The sequence below is a fragment of the Nematolebias whitei genome, chromosome 22 (assembly GCF_014905685.2).
Source record: "Nematolebias whitei isolate Nwh7 chromosome 22, NemWhi1, whole genome shotgun sequence".
Lineage (NCBI taxonomy): Eukaryota > Metazoa > Chordata > Actinopteri > Cyprinodontiformes > Rivulidae > Nematolebias > Nematolebias whitei.
The window spans coordinates 4,751,154-4,770,191 of NC_056519.1; the positions used below are offsets into that span (position 1 = coordinate 4,751,154).

At 43.4% G+C, this 19,038-nt stretch overlaps 1 protein-coding gene across 6 annotated transcripts in view; it reads left to right on the forward strand.

The window, feature by feature from the left end:
- The window catches only part of sox5 (SRY-box transcription factor 5), a 122,765-nt gene that overhangs the window by 82,942 nt on the left and 20,785 nt on the right, over window positions 1–19,038 (forward strand). For all 6 annotated transcript variants that reach the window (XM_037695888.1, XM_037695889.1, XM_037695891.1 and 3 more), the window contains exons 8-9: window positions 6,016–6,095; window positions 16,569–16,733. In XM_037695888.1, the coding sequence (XP_037551816.1) occupies window positions 6,016–6,095; window positions 16,569–16,733 (245 nt within the window). The remainder of the gene's footprint in view (window positions 1–6,015; window positions 6,096–16,568; window positions 16,734–19,038) is intronic.

The window sequence follows — 19,038 nt, forward strand, 5'->3', positions numbered from 1 at the left end:
GCAGAAGAAGGGGGGAGTGGGTGGTTGTATGTGGGGGGGTAATGTGACCTGCCCCAGGTTCTCCTCACGTTAACACAGGACACAGCCAGAACGTGTTTCCAACACAGCCCACATGCACCAACACACACACTGATGTCCAAACAGACAGCGACTGCTTTGTGAAATCACAAAAAATTAATGTTCTGCAAATAAAAAAAACACACAAAGATATGTCATAATGCTGAAGAACAAACCCCCCCCCCCATCCCCCAAATCCACTTAGAGTTTCACAGCTTCCCAAACAAGTCCATTCCATTTTAATTAGTGCCATCTTCCCCCACACCCACGGCCCACGTAAATACCCCGTCAGGCAGTGGGCTCGTCTTTTCGCTGCCTCGGCCAACTCCAACCGGACTGGCACGCCGACGCGGGCCAAGCCGCCCCTGAGAAAACTCTCTGGCAACTTTCAAAGTTGCCGCGAGTCGATGCAGTTTGGTGCTGCGGCTCGAAATAGGAGGCGTGAAGCATCGTGCTCCAACATATTCTCACGGCACCTCATGGAGGAGGTTTGGTTCGGACCTCGGAGCGCTCAGCTCAAACCGTTCTGCAGGAATTTTTTAACACTTCTTCATTTTATATGAAAACTAGTTCACCTGCGTTTTCTACTGAGTTTTCCAAATGTTTAGTTCGTTATTAAAAGCCAATGTGTCTGCAAATTTGACGCTTCATCAGTTTTAACGTTTAATTTGTTGTTTAAGAATAATTTTAAAGATGAAAATTTTGCACCGAAGGACTAGGGTCCTGGACTTCTTAACCAACAGGCCGCAGTCTGTGAGGATCCACAACTTCTACTCCTCCACCATAACCCTCAGCATTGGCTCCCCTCAGGGCTGTGTGTTGAGCCCCCTCCTGTTCACTCTGCTCTCATATGACTGTGCACCTACCCATCCAGGCAGCCATATTGTAAAGTTTGCAGATGACACAGTGGTGTTGAGATGCATCACAAACAATGATGAGTCAATCTACAGCAGGAGGTGGAACACCTGGAGAGCTGGTGCAAAGGCCTTCACATCAATGTGAAGATGGAGGAGATGACTGTGGATTTCAGAAGGAGCACACGCACCTTCCCCTGAACATACGAGTATCTGGGGTGGAAGTGGTCTCCATCTACAAGTACTTGGGGGTACACCTGAATGACAACCTGGGGCAACACCACCACCAGCCTGATCAAGAAAGATCATCAGAGACTCTACTTCCTCAGGCGGCTGAGACGAGCTGGTCTGGGAAGCTCAGTCCTCACCTCCTACAATTCCGTTCCATCTCATGTACCACATGTGCTACAAATGACAATAAGTCACCTAGAACCTTGAGTTTAGATTTTTAGGGTCACTAAAAGAAAAGTATTAGCAAATTTATTTTAAAAGAGTAGGAAACGATCTATAACCAAGACCAGATTTAAGGTGAAATGTTGAGGAAAATAACTGAAGAGTATTTCAAGAACAAAGTCGAGCCCAAAGGCAGGTGACAATTTTTGCATGTGCGTCTGTTAGCAAAATATTTCATGAACTATTAATAGATTTTAACTTAGAAAGTTTATGGTTATTATTACTGGTTATTGCTCTCAGTTAAGTGATGCTAAAACCCACATGCGTGGAACATACCGAGTTAATATTTTGCTTGGTAGTAGCTGAGACTGATCCTTTAAAACGATCTGAGTAATTTCAGATTGAACAAAATCTTGGTCGTACGACTTCAACTTTGTTTCGGGGCCACCTCAGCGAATCAAACTCAGCCAACACAAAAATATGAACTTAGTCCAGTTTTAGACGTGGAGCTAAAAGCAACCTATCCTTTATCCTAATCCTTTAATTTGATCAAAAATCGACAGTGAGCTTTATTTATTGATTCTGGTTGTGCTTACCGACCTCGAACCGATTACATGTGGTTGTTGTGAATGAGTTGAATAAAGTTAGACTTATCCGTTTGTTTTGCTTCATGCACCTTATAGTCCGAAAAATACGGTAATTAGAATTTTAAAAATAAAGGTGTTAACCCAAAACTCCAGCGTAACGGGCAGCGGGCGACATGCATTCCTTTAAGGAACGCCAGGCTTTTTATAATCGTTCTTCATTAATAAAATTCAAAATGCAGCTTACATCAAGAGAACTAAAGCTCCAAACGAGTCACAATTACAATGAAGTACTAAAACTTGTTGCCAGGTTGAGTTTTTGAGTATTTTATTTTTTTAATAATTCATATGTGTACTATAGTTTAAATACCTAAACTTTATTCTCAAATATTTTCACTTATTCACTTTGACACAAATCCACTTTATCCATTTTAATCATTTAATATTTTTACTTCTCTTCAATATTTATATACATTCATCTGGTTTGTTGTGCAGCACTTTGGTCAGCTTTTGAAATAAATTAGTATATATATGAAAAGAATAGAAGATAAATAAAAAACACTTTCCCACCAAAACCTTTCATTTATAAAGCTAAAAATAAAACGGTTTCTTCTCATGCCAATCAAACGGCGCTTGGCAAAACATTTCCTCTGATTTTCTTTTATTGTAAACGTTAAAACATGATACCGAAGTAGCACTGATTGGATTTTTATTTATTTATTTATCCATCTTCTGTTTGTCGGTGAGAAAGCTCAGCCTTTAGGGCCCTGTCCCCGAGCCAAGAGCAACATGTTTGCTTTCCTCCGTTCCTCTCCCTTTTGTTACAGCGACCCCCAGGAGGGACATAAATATCCACTGGACTCATGTTTGTCTAGGAAGCAAAGAGAAAAGACCAATCTCGTAGAATACACAGTCCTGAAATAATTATTTAATCCCCCTCTGGAAACAGGAATGTCACAGCTTTGCTTTCACTCTTTTCCTCCCTCTTTCGTTCTCTAAAGTTATATGGGAAAATATGTTGGAGGGAGAGTCTGGTTTATGCCAAGCTCTGGTGCTGCACAGCTTTACACGAGCTCAGACAGTCGGTTCTGGTCCCGACGCAGCCAGGAGGTCGACCCCGATGCAGAAAGGAAAGCAGGTTCAAGCCCCGAGAACATTCATCCAGGTACTTCCTGTACCAAACATCAGATTAAAAGCCTGAATCCTCCTGGTGCTGCTGGTTTATACAACCAAAAGCCTCAAACTCATTCACAAACGGAGCAAATGTTTTGAAGAAAAATCTTTTAAAAAAAAGTTAATGTAGAATTTTATAGCAGCAACAGATATCTCAAAAGATGAAAACGGTTGAAACAAAAGGCTGTAAAAGTATTACCGTACTTGCTGCCGTAAATGTCGCATCAGTCCAAATACGTCTTATAAAGTGGAAAAATAAACAAAAAAGTCACTTTGCCGTGTCGCATCTATTACACGTCACCGCTGACAATCAGGAAATGTGGGCCGGTGTTGTGCCAAAAATCGATTGGCTGCCGAATGGCGGCCATGGGAGCGTGCATGGGAGGACTTGAACAAGAATTTAACAATATTAACACTTAAAAAACAATTATTTGTTTGCTCGACTTTATAGCAAAGGTGCGTCTCAGTTTAACTTTTACTTAAAAAATGCACTTTGATGATCAAATCAGCTGCAGTTCACCTGAGCGATTCGGTGAAATGCAGCTGATTTGACGTTTGCTCCAGGAGTTCTGGAGCAAGACGAAGGCGGCTTGGTATGGCAAGCCAAGTGTCTCATTAATAGCCACTTCTACCTATTAAGACACTTGGCTTGCCATATTAGTTGAGCGCCCTCAAGCGTGTTCAATATTTTTCGTGTCAGAATTAATGAAATTCATCAGATCTCAATCAAAACTTGGGTTATAAATATGGAGAAAAAAAACAAATTTGTCACTTCACTGTACGCAGGCATGATAATTTATGCAAAAAACTGTGACTAATGCAACAAAAATACACTATTAAGAAACAGACGGAGCAGCAATTTGCATCAAATTAATCTAATTTTCAACAGGTCAGTAAGAGGACTGGGCATAAAAAGAGCACGTAAGAAGAAAAGATGGGCACAGGTTCACCAGTCTGTGAAAAACTGCTTCTGAAAGTAGAAGAAGAATTTCAGAATAATGTTCCTCAATGGAAAAATCTGCAGTTCATGAAATCAAAATAATTGAAGGATCTGTAGAAATCCCTGAGCTCAAAGGACAAGGCTGGAAGTCGTGATCTTCAGGTCCACAGGTCTGGTTCTGTTCTGGGTTCGGGAACACTTCCACAGATCATAGGCCGACACATTTCACCGTGCCATCCGTGAATGCTGTCAAGAAGCAGCCATCTTTACACACCACCCAGAACCAGTGCCAGCCTCCCTGGATCAAAGCTCGTTTAAAATGCACGGCGGCAAAGCAAAGAACTGTTCCGTCCTCAGACGGATCCAAATGAAGAATTCTTCTTAGAAATCAGACGTGATGGTCCTGTGTATTGAAGAGAGCATCAAACCATCCAATCTGTTATCAGTTCAAAAACATGCCTCTCTGATGGTATAGGGGTGCATTAGTGATTCAGGCATGGGCTGCTCACACATCTGGAAAGGCGCCATCAATGCAGAAAAGTATGAGCAGGTTTTTGAACAACGTCCGTTGCCATCCAACCAAGAAGACCCAGAATCACTGAACAGCCAGAATTCTCCATCTGACCAGGAGACGACGTTCTCCAAAAGCTCCAAGAACTTGTCTCCTCAGGTCCTAGATGTTTAGATCGTTGCTTCAATAAAGAGGGAATGCTTTAGTGGGAAACATAACTTAGTTATTGTGATGCATGCTCAGTATTCCAGGTAGAAAAGTCAGGTCCTCTGGACAGATTCTTCTTTGTTGAAATGTTTAGTCTTTTATCCAGAAGTTTTCTTCAGTCTGAAGAGCTGCAACAAACTCGGTTTTATGAACAGCACCTTCTCATAATGGATCGACCAGTTTGCTGGTGACAACCAAAACTAGCCGTTCACATGATAAAGGAGGACCATCAGCCTAACGACCGATCGTTAGTGCCCTGACGGCCGCTTGCTATTCACAGAGGGCTGAGTGATACTAGCAATAACGGCATCGTAAGATCAAGTTCAAGAAACTTTATTATCCCCAAGAGGCAGTTCGCTTCACAGTCAGTCACTCAAAACGTCTACACTAGACAAGACATTAAAATAACAGAAATCATCATTGTTCATTGAGAAGCCTGATCTGTACCAATGAGTGTTTCCAGTCTGTTCCACATCTGGGCAGCAGATACCTGCGTATTATTTTTATTTTTACAGTTTACACAAGGTCTTGACTTTCAGGATTAGGGTTGTATAAAATGCCCGTTCTTAAACAGAAATGTTCTCTCCCTGCCTCCAGGATCCTTTGTCCGCTCGTTTCTGACCTCTTTGTTCCCCCTTTTCTCTCTTTTTGAGTAATTACACACTTTATCTGCTTCCACCAATAACCTGAGCTCATCGTTTCTCCTCCTTGAACCTTCGTCGTCTCCTTCAACACGTCCCGCTGGCTCTACATTTATTTTTTACGTTCAGGGTCGAGGGGATATAGACGTGTTGAAACACAACAAAACCACTTCAACTTAGAAGGAGTACAAAAAATGACAAGAAGAAGTGAGAGAAGTGATGCTCTCCTCTCTAGGCAGGAGAACAGACATCTTCGGTTTACAAAACAAAGGGAGGAACAGGAGAGCAGCAATCGGCAGTCGCGGCTCTTAATTACGGCGCTGGGGCCGGCTTTATCAGTATCCCCTCACCTCGCTGCACTTTGTCTGGGGGTATTAAGGAGGACACACAATCAGGCTTTTCATTAGGCCCCCACCGGCAGAGTACACAAAGGACGGCTTTAACAGCTGCAGAGAGGGACTCAGGTGGCAGGGGTGATGGAGGAGCGAGGGATGAAAGTGGAATGGAAGGGAGGAGAGAAACATGGGCGTGAGGAAAAACGAGGGTGACACAGGAAGATGAAGGATGCGTGGTGTAAAGGACACTTATAGGAATGACTGGTTTAGAGGTTTTTATTAGCATCAAGCAGTAAAGTGTTATCTTCTGTTTGCTCCAGGTGACCCCTACCCTCTCCAGCTCATCCCCACAACAATGGCTGCCGCCGCATCGCCTGGCCTGGGACCCCTACAGCTGCAGGTAAGGCTGCGCAATCTGTGGCGCTAAATAGGGTGCGGACATGTTGACCTTATACAAACAAAAACAAGACGTCAACAAAAACAACCACAGAGACGGGAGGGGGTCCACAGCTGCTACTTACAGCCGAAAGGTGGAGATCACTATGATCCAATCAAAACACCGTCTTTATGATTCCTCTGCTTCGTCGAGCAATAAAACCAAAAACCACTCGTGTTTCTGTAGATCTGCAGAGGGCAGCCAGCATACACAGAATTATTTAAAGTCAAGAATAATCTAGGATTGAGGAACTTTCACCTTGTTCCTTAGAACAACTTGCAGAACATTTACCCATCGTAGACATATTTCAAAGACAAGAACTAGAAAACAGTTTGTATTATAAGATTGTGCAAATATAAATAATCTGTACTTATGAAGCACCTTGTTTAGGTTTTGTTTGACCATAATCTCCCATTAATACATACGTACCATTTTAGCACCAGTACAAGCAGCACCTTTTTCACTGTATTTCTATGGACTAGTTCAAAAACTTACATTTTAACAAACGCTTTAAGCAAAAGTTTGAACGTGGTTTTGGCGTGAACCGGGCCCACCTTCTCTAACCTCTGCGCCACCACTCCCCCAAATATATCAAACAGTTTTAGCAGATTATTGAAACGTTCCACACACACAAAGAAAAAATAATAAAAATCAGTCTTTAACGGTTACATCAACGCAATTTATAGTTTTCCAGTTTTAAACTGAACACAAGTTTGTAGATGTGAACATTCAAACGAGATGTTTAGATTCTGCTTCTTCTACGACGACGAGTTTTTTGCCCTTTTCTCGTCTGCAAGTGTAAAGAAAGGCGTTGGACGCCCCGTCTCGTGTACAAGCCTTGCAAACGCACGTGCATTAAGAAGTTTACCACATGTTTTAGCACTGGGAGTTGCAGCTGCGCGCTCCAGTTTAATAGCTGGTAAACATGTGATGACTTTTTATTCAAAAACTAAGAAAGTTCAAGGAATGTGACACGTGGTGTCCTTATGGTCCGAGTGGTTTTCCCTCTGCTAGTCGGTTTAGGTGGTTCGAGCGTTTAGTAAGGATGCCCCCTGGACGCCTCCCTAGAGAGGTTTTCTAGACATGTCCAAGTAGGAGGAGACCCAGAACACACTAGAGAGACTCTCTCTCCCAGCTGGTCTGGCAACACATTGGAGTGCTCCCAGAAGGGCTGGAAGAGGAGGCTGTGGCAAGAGATGTCTAGGCCTCCTTGCTCATGGTGCTGCCCCCGACACCTGACTACAGAACAAGTGGAAGATAACGGCTATTGTAGTGTTTTAGACTCCAGATGTCTTCTCACACAGTTGATGCAGTCTCAAAAAATCTGGGCTGCACACCATATTCCACTGAAGGACCTGGCTAGTCCTAGCAGATAGGTAAAGATGACTATTGCTTTTCAGCGTTCAGTAGCTAATGGAGAGCCACGGGTCAGGCTCTACTGCGACCAGCTGCCAAATGGGATTCTTGAGGGAATCTTATAAATGTCTGTTTGCACACATGAGTCAGAGGCTTGAAGCCTCGTCGCTTGAGCTTTGAACTTGTTCAAGAAAATGTGCAACACGTTTTCTCTCAATAGAGTCATCGCGGGGGTCTCAACCCATCTCAAGAGCTGTACGTTCTGTAAGAGCTCTCCTGACAGGACAGCACACATGTCAAAACCATAAACAACAGTACCACAAACAGCACATTCTACAACCTTCCACAAATTCTACAGCAATCTATAGCAATGGTCCAGACTGACAAAGACCTTGTATACATTTTGACCTTGATTTGTGACTTTGACCTTACAACTGAAGAGATGAAAAGATTAGGCAACACGCCGCCTGGTGGTGCAAAGGCCACTCAAGTTTCATTATATTGCCTTGAGCAGATCAGATGTTATGGTACAGATAAGCAAAGACCTTTTTTTATAAATAATGACCTTGATTTTTGACCCTGTTCTTGGAGTTGGGGGGCACTGAAAGTGCATGTGACACTGTCTGGTCAAGATGTAAATGTGTCTCAAGCTTTGTTCAATTATCTAGAGCGGATCAGAAGTTGTGGCCCGGACAAGAGAAAGTTCACAATCCATCAAAAACTACAATACATCCATCTTCCAACAGGCGTGTAATTATTTTATTTTATTTTTTTACCTGGTCCTAATCTGCCCATCTTCTCTTCTGAAGTTGACGTCAGATGATTTATTCTTAAATGGCTGCTGAGGTGGCCAACAAACTAATGTGCAAGAACATTGTTTTAAGGCCGTGCACACGATCAGCCTTGATCTACAAAAACTGACCACAAGATCAATGCAAACACTCAGGTGAATTTTCCAATGCGGTCTTATTAAATTCCTTTTTTTTTTTTTTTTTTAAATCATAATTTTGAGTCACCAATTAGTGTTTAACAAGCGCAGCTCAGCAGGACGCTGGCTTCACTCACTCAAATCCACATAAGACTCGAAGCCTTTTATCTTAATGTTCTGAAACATGACTCCAGGATCGAGCTCGTCACCTCGCTCTCCTAAATGTGCACATTAATTAAACGCGCACACACTGATGTCTGTGTGGACCAGCTGCTTTGACACACGCGTTGTAATGTGCATTAACACGTTACAGCTCACACACCATGATAGGAAAATGCAGGTTAAAGGTCGGACACGGTGAGCGTGTAACACATTTGCACCTGTCAGCCAAACGTGCCGCCCCATATGCTGCTCACTACAGGCAGAATGGAATCACTGTGCAACTCTGTCATGGAGAACGGACCCCGCTGTCGACACAGATTTCATTATTGCTCGCATGCACGTGCATGCGTGTGCCCGAGAATAATGTCCTCTGTCCGTTATCGCTGCCTCAATCTAGTTGTCCACATGTTCGCCTGCGTTCAGACTCAGAATCTCCAGCTGAACAGTTTTTGCCCACCTTGGATTATTATTATTTTGTTCCCTTTCACAGGAAATGGGTGAAAGAACTAGAAAAAAAAAAATCGAATCGTCTCACTAACAGATTCCTTGGTTACGATGCTTGTAGTAACAGTTGCCTGTTGAGATTAAGGTTTTGTCGGACAGATTTGACCCGACTAACACGAGTACAGATGTCTCGGAGTGGAAGGATTTCCTTTGGGGTCGTCTCTGCGTCCTCATTTGATAAGGGACATGACAGAAAAAAAAACAAGCCGTGTGTGAATGGCCACCGTCACTGAGATCTGAATAGTAAATGTTTGTAGTTTGAGATTTTATTTTTTTTTTTTTTCTGGTCTGGAATCAAGTAAACCTTAATGGTTTTTGGTTCAAAATATTGAAGTGGGTACCAGTAGAAGTTACTCTGTTTAAAATAGAGGGTTTGTTTGTTTTTTTTGCTTATTCGAGGCAGCACAGTATGACAGATCCAGGTGGTTGGTAGGATGGATGGTCAATAGAATGGTTGGATGGATGGATGGTTGGATAGATGTATGAATGGATGGTCAATCCAATAATTGGATGGTTGAATGGATGGAGTGAAAGGAGCAGTTTTATCCACCACCAGGATCAATGGTGGAGCCATGGCCACCATCGTCTTTGGACACCCCACACACCAGTCCGATCATTTGCAAAAACTATATATTTTTTATTAATCTAACAAGTTTGAGTCAGGTCCTCTTACATTTATCAGGATATATTTTAAGCAATATAAAAACTAGAAAGCAGTTTCCTCAAATGATCGGCGTGGCAGTGGCCATCTTGGATTTTGACGTGGCGGTCAAATTTTGGATAGTGACCTTTCTTACGCCTACGCCAAAATTACATTTGACAAGTAGCTTGCTCAGATAAAACTACATTTTAACAAATACACCAGCTTTATTTATTTTTTCTTTGTCCCCGTTTGTTTACATTTGGGCCGTGCTATTTCAAGTGAGTAATCAAGTTCAACATGGAACCAGTTATGTGCTTTATCCCTGCTGATGGATGCATTCATTCGATACACCTTTCTTTCTCTGCGTCTCTTTAGTTGACCGAGAAACCAGCATGTTTCCAAAAAAACAGACTTTGATGCTAGTGGGGGGTGCTCAAGCTCGGTGTGTGTTCTCCTTGCTCTTTCATTGCAACATCAATATACACTGCCTGGCCCAACAAAAAAAGCGTTGCCACCTGGATTTAACTAAGCAAAAAGGTACGAGCCTCCTATTGGATAATTACTGCATGGGCGATTATCTTTCAGCTGGCATCAAGTTATTTAACCCCAACTGGTGCAATGAGTTGCTTCTCATTTCTTAAACAACCATGTTGAAAGACACGTGGCGTGGTCGTGGAAAATATGTCAGTCTGTTTGAGAAGGGTCAAATCATTGGCATCAAGCAGAGAAAACATCTAAGGAGATTGAAGAAACTAATAAAATTGGGTTAAGAACTGTCCAACGCATTATTAAAAACTGGAAGGATAGTGGAGACCCATAGTCTTCGAGGAAGAAATATGGCTGGAAAAATCTCTTGAATGATCGTGATCAGCGTTCACTTCAACGTTTGGTGAAATCAAATGGAAGAAAAACAACAGTAGCACTCAGAGCTCTGTTTAATAGTGAAAGTAAGAGAATTCCCACACACACAATGTGAAGGAACTCAAGAGATTGGGACTGAACAGCTGTGTAGCCTTAAGAAAACCACTAATCAGTGAGGCTGACTGGAAAAAAAGGCTTCAGTTTGCTAGGGAGCATAAAGATTGGACTCTGGAGCAATGGAAGAAGGTCATGTGGTCTGATGAGTCCAGATTTACCCTGTTCCAGGGTGACGGTTGCATCAGGGTAAGAAAAGAGGCAGGTGAAGTGATGCAACCATCATGCCTAGTGCATAGTCATCAATGCAAGATCTTAGTGAAAAATTAATGCAACACTGGATGGAAATAGATCTTGTGACATGGCAGAAGCTTATTGAAACAATGTCACAGTGAATGCATGATGTAATCAAAGCCAAAGGCGGTCCAACAAAATATTAGTGTGTGACCTTTTTTTTGGTGGCAAATTTTTTTGGGCCAGGCAGTGTATTTTAAAGTTGCATGCTGTAGTGTTCCCCGTATCAAGGCCATGCATGCAAACCAAAGTTCTGTATGAATGCACGCACCATGTGTAGTGCTCCATATCGACATCTTTGGTCCCATGATGTTGCAAGATGTGGCAGCTCAATGGTTTTTGAACGAACAAGTAAGTGTTGAATAGGAAGTTCATCTTTACAACCCAAACAGCAGAACTGCTTCCTGAAAGGGGCTTGTTGAATACGGTGTTGAAATTTTCCCGTCACACCTCACCATCAGTTACTGTGGAGAGAAGCAAACCAAGAAATCACCATTTATGCTCATAAAGCGTGTGCAAAATCTCGATGTTATGGCATAATGCCGTTTGCAGAATCTCCCTCTGCTCGTTCACTGCGGATAAGAGACAAGACATCACGAACAAAATCGTGGCTTTTTGACCCGCTTACATACACAAGTGAATACCCGGGAATAAAAGAAGAGAAAATCTCTCAAAAGCACAACTATAAGTGCAGTTTTCAGAAAAAAATGCATTAATCTCAGTGATTTAAAGCCGTTTCTGTCATCTTCTTTTTAACTCCAGCTATAGAAATCTGCAGAGTAGCTCTTCTAGTCAATGGTGGCTTAACACAGAATCCACTCCAGAAGGTTTTTAAGGCAATGGAGGCTTTGGAGTGTACAAGGTTGGCATTTAGCGCCTTAATCTGACGGATGAGTGTGACATTGTGCATTAGAGCATGTTAATCTGGCTCCCTATTGACCCTTGATATCATTGATACAGTATCATCACATCACAAACGCAAGAATAAAGACGCTCACTGAGCTCAAATATGAGAAAAACCCACTTGGGCTGAAGAGAGAGAGAGAGATGGAGCTTGATAATGAAGAAGAAAAGGCAGAAGTTGTAGTGGATGATGAGTTGGAAGCATAAAAGGAAAGCGCGAGCGATGGAGGAGAGAAGTGTGGATGTGTGTGTTATAAAGAGGGTCAATAGCATGGGTCAGGCATCATATGGAGAAGCAGATGTTGGAACATATTGTCCTGGATTATCGCACTGTACACCGGAGACGTAGATGGACGAACAACGGATGGGCGGGTAAAAGAGGAGGAGGGGGCTGGGAGAAAAAAAAAAAAAAAGAGGAAGGAACAGATGAGAGATGGTAACGGAGAAATCAATGGAGCGGCTCTTTTCTCAACAAAACCTTATCTGATAAATGGAGGAAGGGTAAAAGCGAAGCAGTTTTGTGTAGATGCGTGAATCCCTCAGTGGTGGTATCTGCTCCGAGGTGTAAATGGACTCTGGGAAGATTCTGCACGGATCAATGAAAAATCAATGGGCGGCACAGATAGGCGACCATGTTTGTTCAAACCCTGCCTCGTCAGCGTGGAAAAATGGCTTTGTTGTTATCGCCCAACGACAAAGGCAATTAAGTTTTTGCCAATGTCTGTAAGTTTGTTACCAAAACATCTCATTAACCACTGGATGAACTAAACTAACACGGATACAACTTGGGCAGTTCAAAACAGAACAATTACAGAAAGGCAGCGGGTGATCTGCAGTCCCTCAAAGAATCCTGGGCCTTGAATTCATTTTGTTTTTAAATTCTACTCCGCACGAGTATTAAAATGTCTTTTGAATCCACTTGACAATAATTAGTAACTTTATGAGTAATAAACAGCTAATAAAGCAGTTAATAACTGTGCTGTAAACAGTGAAACTGACAAAAGACGAATGTTTTGTCAAAACTTGAGCATGCTTCTGTTTATGAACAAGGTTTTACAAGTGACTTATTAAGGCTTATTGATGCTTTATAAGATTTACAATAAATACACTTTCACCTTTTTTAAAAGGTGCTCTTATTATAAAGTACCTAAGCATAGTTAAAAACTTACCTTTAAACATGTTGTAAATGTCCAAAACAGGAGCTCCACCAAGGAGGTGTCAGGAGGTACAATGGCCACCCCGGAAAAGTTGATGCCACTAGCAGGGCTTACCTTGTAAACCAATAGATGCTGGAATGCAAATAGTGGGTAGGCCAGCGGGGTGGTGGGTCTGAGGGTACTCCCCCAGAAAATTTTGAATAAATGTCACAGGCCCGGACGAGCCCCCACTTGTCACTGACCCGGCTCATGGCTAACAAGAATGAGGGGAGACAAAGGTATGGGCCAATTAAAATAGTTTTATTGCGCAAACAAAACGGGTCGTTAAGCATCTAGGTTTATCTAAATTTGTAAACACTCCACTTCTGTCAAGCATCCTACCCCCCTCCCATTACTTAATATCTCGAAGCCCATCTCTTCTCCGCTGAACTCACTGTCCAACTCCACATGTGAAGCCTCTAGGCGCCTCCATCTCTTCATGGCGGCTGCCTGTGGGCTCCTGCCTGCGTACGACTGTCTGGTTAGCTCGGCACTCACTCCCACCGCTCTTTTAGGGGTGGAGATTTTTTTAAGGTTAGACACAAAAATGCTACTTGAAGGGGCAGCTCGCATTCTTGCAAGTGGCTGTTGTGTTTAAAATGAATGTTTATGTAATTATTTTCAGTTTGCATATCCAATATAAGTTTTATTAATTCAAGGCGGTCATATTTGTTCATAACTTTATTATTAGTCAGCCTGAGAGTTACTGGATCCAAGCAAACAGTTAACGGAACGGAACCCTGTCAAAATAAGAGTTCCCGGATCCTGTTCCAGCAGGATCCAGCTCAAATTAAGCCCTGGCCACTAGTCCAAAAGCTAGAGAAAGATGCTAATGCACCATAACTCATAAATAATCAGTCTACAGATGCTTGTTTTTCCTTTTCTTTAAGCAGAAAAACACCTCATGTGGAAAAACAAAGTGTCTGAGGACAATCCTTTCAAATCCATACTCGTGTCTGTGTAAACAATGACGCTGAGATCGCTCCGAAGCACCGCTAACTCAGACAACAATGATCAGGGGAGGTTTAAATCTGACTTAAGCTGCAGATTATTGACCAGCACACACACTCAGATAAACAGCAAAACAACAGACACATGCAGCTTATTGTTTTCCAGTGAACACACACACACGGTGTCAATAGTACTAATACCACACAATCACATTGAGTCTCGAGTCCGAGATCGCCAATAATCCCACATCGCCTTTTCACCTTCAATCGATAGAGCACACACACACACACACCACAAACGCATACATAGATGTGTCAGAGGGGACATCTCACACTCGCTGACCACTCCACATGTGAATATGTGCTTACACAAACACATGCAGATGTTGCTGGCCTCACTTTAGGGGATTAGGGACAGAAAGAGTGAGAAGCAGGTCTTAATGGATGTGCACACACACACACACTCTGACATTTGAAATTCTTTACTCTCGTCCAGCATTGTGTTGGTGTGTTTGTGTTGATTCCAGTGTGTGTTTGCTCCTCCAGCCACCCCAGGGGGCTTTGCGCTGTCACTTCCTGTTTGTTGACATGCATGTCGTCGTGGCGATGCTCTGGGCACGCTCCACAGTGCCGCTGCCCTCTGTGCCGTGTGTGTGTGTGTGTGTGAGTGAGAGAGAGACAGTGAGAGATTTCTGGCCGGCCCATTGAGCAGCTTTGAGTGACGTGAGCTGGCCCTGTAATGGAACTCAATTCAGACTACAAATAAAGAGGCCTTTGAACTACTGGTCCGAATATGGCAACACACACACACAGGGATGCACACCGCCTGTGGTGGACTTGCTGGGGTGGGCTGGCTTGTGGAAAGGGGAGTTTGCGCTTGGCTGCGTCTCCACCTCCTCTCCAGAGCAGCTAATTGAAGAGAAACGAGCGGCGGACGATCTGATCCAAACTCAAATGAAATGCAGAGAAAAACGACCAAAGTGTGAAAACTCTGAGCTTCACAGTTCAGGGTTTTATCAACGTGAAGTATCGAAGGGAGCAGCAGGGAGGAAGTGACCCTGCTGCTCTATCGCCCGCCGACTTTCATGACAGAGTTGGACTAAAGTCTTGTTTTCAGAATTGATGGTGTTGTAGACATTAAGTGTCAGCTACTACCACACCGAATGTTAGCTCAATATCTGCAAAACTAACTAAAGTTAAGCCATTTGGATGTTGGGTAAGATTAACTAACCGTAGCATCCATCTTATCAGTTGTAGATGTTCATCCACTGCTTTTATGTTTTCCTCTTTGTGTGGTTCATGAGATATTTTGACTCCTCCTTGCAACATCTAAATATTTGGAATGACAAGAGTCCTCTTACAAATTTAATTGAGTGGAACTAGACAAAGGGCTGGAACAAACATCACCGTCGTAAACTTGAAGTGAATATTATCATCACATCTGACTGACACTCAGAGAGTCATCCCTAAAGTATGCTTTTGTGTGCGTTTGTCTCATTTTCCGCCCATTTTTCTTTCGAACAAAAATAAATTAACGTCTTTATTTGAGACGGGAGAGGAGAGCAGGAGGTAACGTGGCTGCCGAGGGAGATAGAGCGAGGTACAAACAGACGAGAGCAAGATGGAGGGAGAAATAGCAGTGACAGCATCTCCTTCCTTGTCCATTTGCATAAACCAGCCTTTGTTTGACGCTGGTGGCCGGCAGCCAAACTCCAACAGAAGGACAGAAGTTGAACTCAAAAAAATAAAAAGAAATTGTCCTCATCCAGAAAATTATTCCTCCAGAAATAAATAACTGTTCAAAAACAACAACATCAGTTACTTTCTGAGTGAAGCAGCCATTCTGGTGCTCCTCAGAAAACAATTCGCCGTCTTGGAGATTCGCATTAGCCGACATGAAAGTAATTGAGCTTCGCAGGATAATTTTGAAAGAGACAGAAGTGTTTAGGAACACTGAAGCTCCTTCCAAATTGTGTGTATTATGGGGTGTGTGTTGCTGCGGAAAATCCAGCCAGAGACTGTTTAGTGTGACACAATGGTATTGCATAAATATACCGGGGTATATTCACAGCACAGCAGCTTGCACCATAATGATTTAATTTAATTGGAAACTAATTAAATACATAAATAAAAAGAACAGAGCTGTGTGTGTTTTTGTGTTTTGGGCGATTTCACAGCATTTCTGTGCCGTTGTTGGAAAAGAAAACACAAAGACAAGACGTTGCTGCGTCTAGTTTCGCTCTTTTTTTTTTTTTGTCCACCTTGAGCCGGAGCCTCTCCGGTGTGACCTCGATAGTCGGGAGTGTTTGCCTTTCTCCCACGATGCACCTGGAGGGGACATCTCTGGGCCTGTCAGAGAGGCTGTTAGCGCTTCTCCCATGGGGTGAGGGAGGGGAGGCTGACGCTGGAAATGTCCCCCTGTCGCACAAACGAGAGGCCGGGCCACTAATGGCCTCTTCTTCCAGAGCTTTTCAGCTGCCTTCTTCATTTTTTATTTTTATTTTGTTGGTGTGCTCTCATGTTTTCATTTATTCATGTCATCTTTTCTTCTCCCCCCCCACCCCCACCTCGTCTCTGACCTAGCAGCAGTTGTACGCAGCTCAGCTGGCGGCCATGCAGGTTTCCCCGGGGGCCAAGCAGCACGGAGGCAGCCTTCCACCCCAAGCTAACTTGGGCGCACACTCCCCACCCACCAACACACATCCACAGAGCGACAAGGGCCGCAGCCCCCCACCAACGAGCAAGACTAAGGTAAACAAATTAAAATAAGGGGCTTGTGTTTGTGCATGTTCCAGCGCTCAGCTGACGACCTGAAACCCAACCCACGACAAGTCGTCGTGCGAAGTTCATTGGTAACTCAATTCCTGAGCGTCCGAATGAACGTTGTGAAAGTGCATGAGCTGAACATGTGCTCGAGTTGTGCCTCAGTTTCTCCTCCAGTCAGACAAACGTCAGCTGCTTCACCCGGGTTAAAACACGGCTCCCCGACAGAAAAATTAAATTAAAATGCAGCAGTGCAACTTTATGAGCAGAACCGCAGCTGGTGGCCATTTTAGGATTCGTTGGTGTTTTTGTAGTTTTTCTGCTCGATGGGGGGGATGAGAGGAAACCTGGTGTCCATCCAGGTGGAATTCTATGAATATCTGGCCCTGCACCATAAACACCCCATGTCTGTCCATCACTAAACACGCAGGGACGCTCACCTTTTACTACTTTCTACAACTTTAAATTTATTTCTCATGTCCTTGCGCCTTCGTTTTGGACCAGTACAATCTAAACTCTTACGGTCGACCCCGAGCTCGTCCCCCGTGACCTTGTCCGTCAGCTCCTCCTCCTACCTCCATCACCCTCAGTAACCATCGCACCCTGCTGTCACACGTCTTATTTCCATATATATGGAGTTGGGCTGACAGGTGAGTGCCATGGCCTGTTGTGGAGGGGGGGCATAATGGCCTTCCCTGTCCAGCAGGAGTGACTGGGGAGTGGACCCCGACAGTCCCCACGAAGCTGAAATGGCAGATTGACCACAGAGTTGTGGACGTCAATAAAAACTGAAGAGTTTTAAAGATGTTTTCATTCGGACTGACCACGGACGCACCCTCGCTCGTCCCTGCCAAACCCGTCCTCCAACTCTCGTCGGCCAAGCGACATGTATATTTCAGTGTTGTGCTCCCCACGTGGGCTCCATCTCAGGTCCCCAGTCATTTAGAAACCCAGCGCCTGGCTCTGCTCACAGCTGTTTGGACTCAGGCGCACACAGCTTAAGTGCTTTACCCTCGGGTGAGACACAGACACACACCGGTTACAGAACAAGACACCAGAACACACACACCCGCGCTTAAATCACTGCTGACTACATTCAGCTTTCTCATATGCAAGAGTGGATCTTCAGACGTAGGCATGCATGCAGACTCGTACAACAGAGGTCACATTTCTGCACCGTATGGAGCTCTTTTTGCTCAGCAGCATCACAGACACGCAGCGGTGGAGACTCCAACCACTCAAGTTTTATTCCCATCTCCAACATAAGTTTAGGTCCGGATCGTAAAACTGATCGAGTTAGCGGCTCTTTTTAAGGTTAGACGAGTGCGGCAGCCATCTTGAATCTGGTTGACTCGATGTACATCCGAAGCTCGATCAGGTGTTTCGGTAACAGAAAAACACGGGTAATAAAAAAACATTTAAAATAGGAATAATGGTTTTAGTCCGCATGATTTCCTTTAAAGCTTAATGCACCGTGCATAAATCTGTCGTATAGATTTAATGTTGGTGTATTCAGTAGGTCACCTAAGATAAAACACGATGTGTTGAAACTAAATATGAAAGTGAAATGATACATTTCTAAAAGAGTATTACCAATTTTACTTTGACAGAGGCCAACTTCAAAAAAATCTAAAACTGTCCTTGGTGTGGAATGAACAGTTAATATCTTACCTGCTGTAGATATCTTTAACTACCCCAGTTTGGATCAGTTTAATTCTGACAGGACTGACAAGCTAACAGCTAGTCCGAGCAGCTCCAAGAGCTCAAAACCTTCATAGCAGTTGAATGTTAACCTGCACAGTGTCCAGGCTGCGTCAGCTAGTTAGCGCTGCAGCTTTGAGCGCACATGTAAATATGATCATTTGACCATAGCGTAGATGTAGGTTGCATAAACTGCTATGAAATTTGACACTGGAGTTGTTTTAAGATAATTATCCACGTTGGACTAGCCATTAGCTCGTCAATCTGGTGGACATGAAACCGAGGTCATTCAAAGATGTATCTACAGCAGGTAAGATAGTTATTGTGCATAACCTTCCTACAGAACCACTGAATTCCTAATGTGCGTTTATATCAAGACTCAGACAGATGAATGTTGAGAAGCTCCTTAATTTTTTGGAAAATGATTTGAAAGCAGCAAACTGCTGTCAGTCTGGAGACTACCTACCATCCATCTATCCATCCATCTATCTACCTGTCCATCCATCCATCTATCCATCCATCTATCCATCCATCTATCTATCCATCTACCTACCATCTATCCATCCATCTATCTATCCATCTACCTACCATC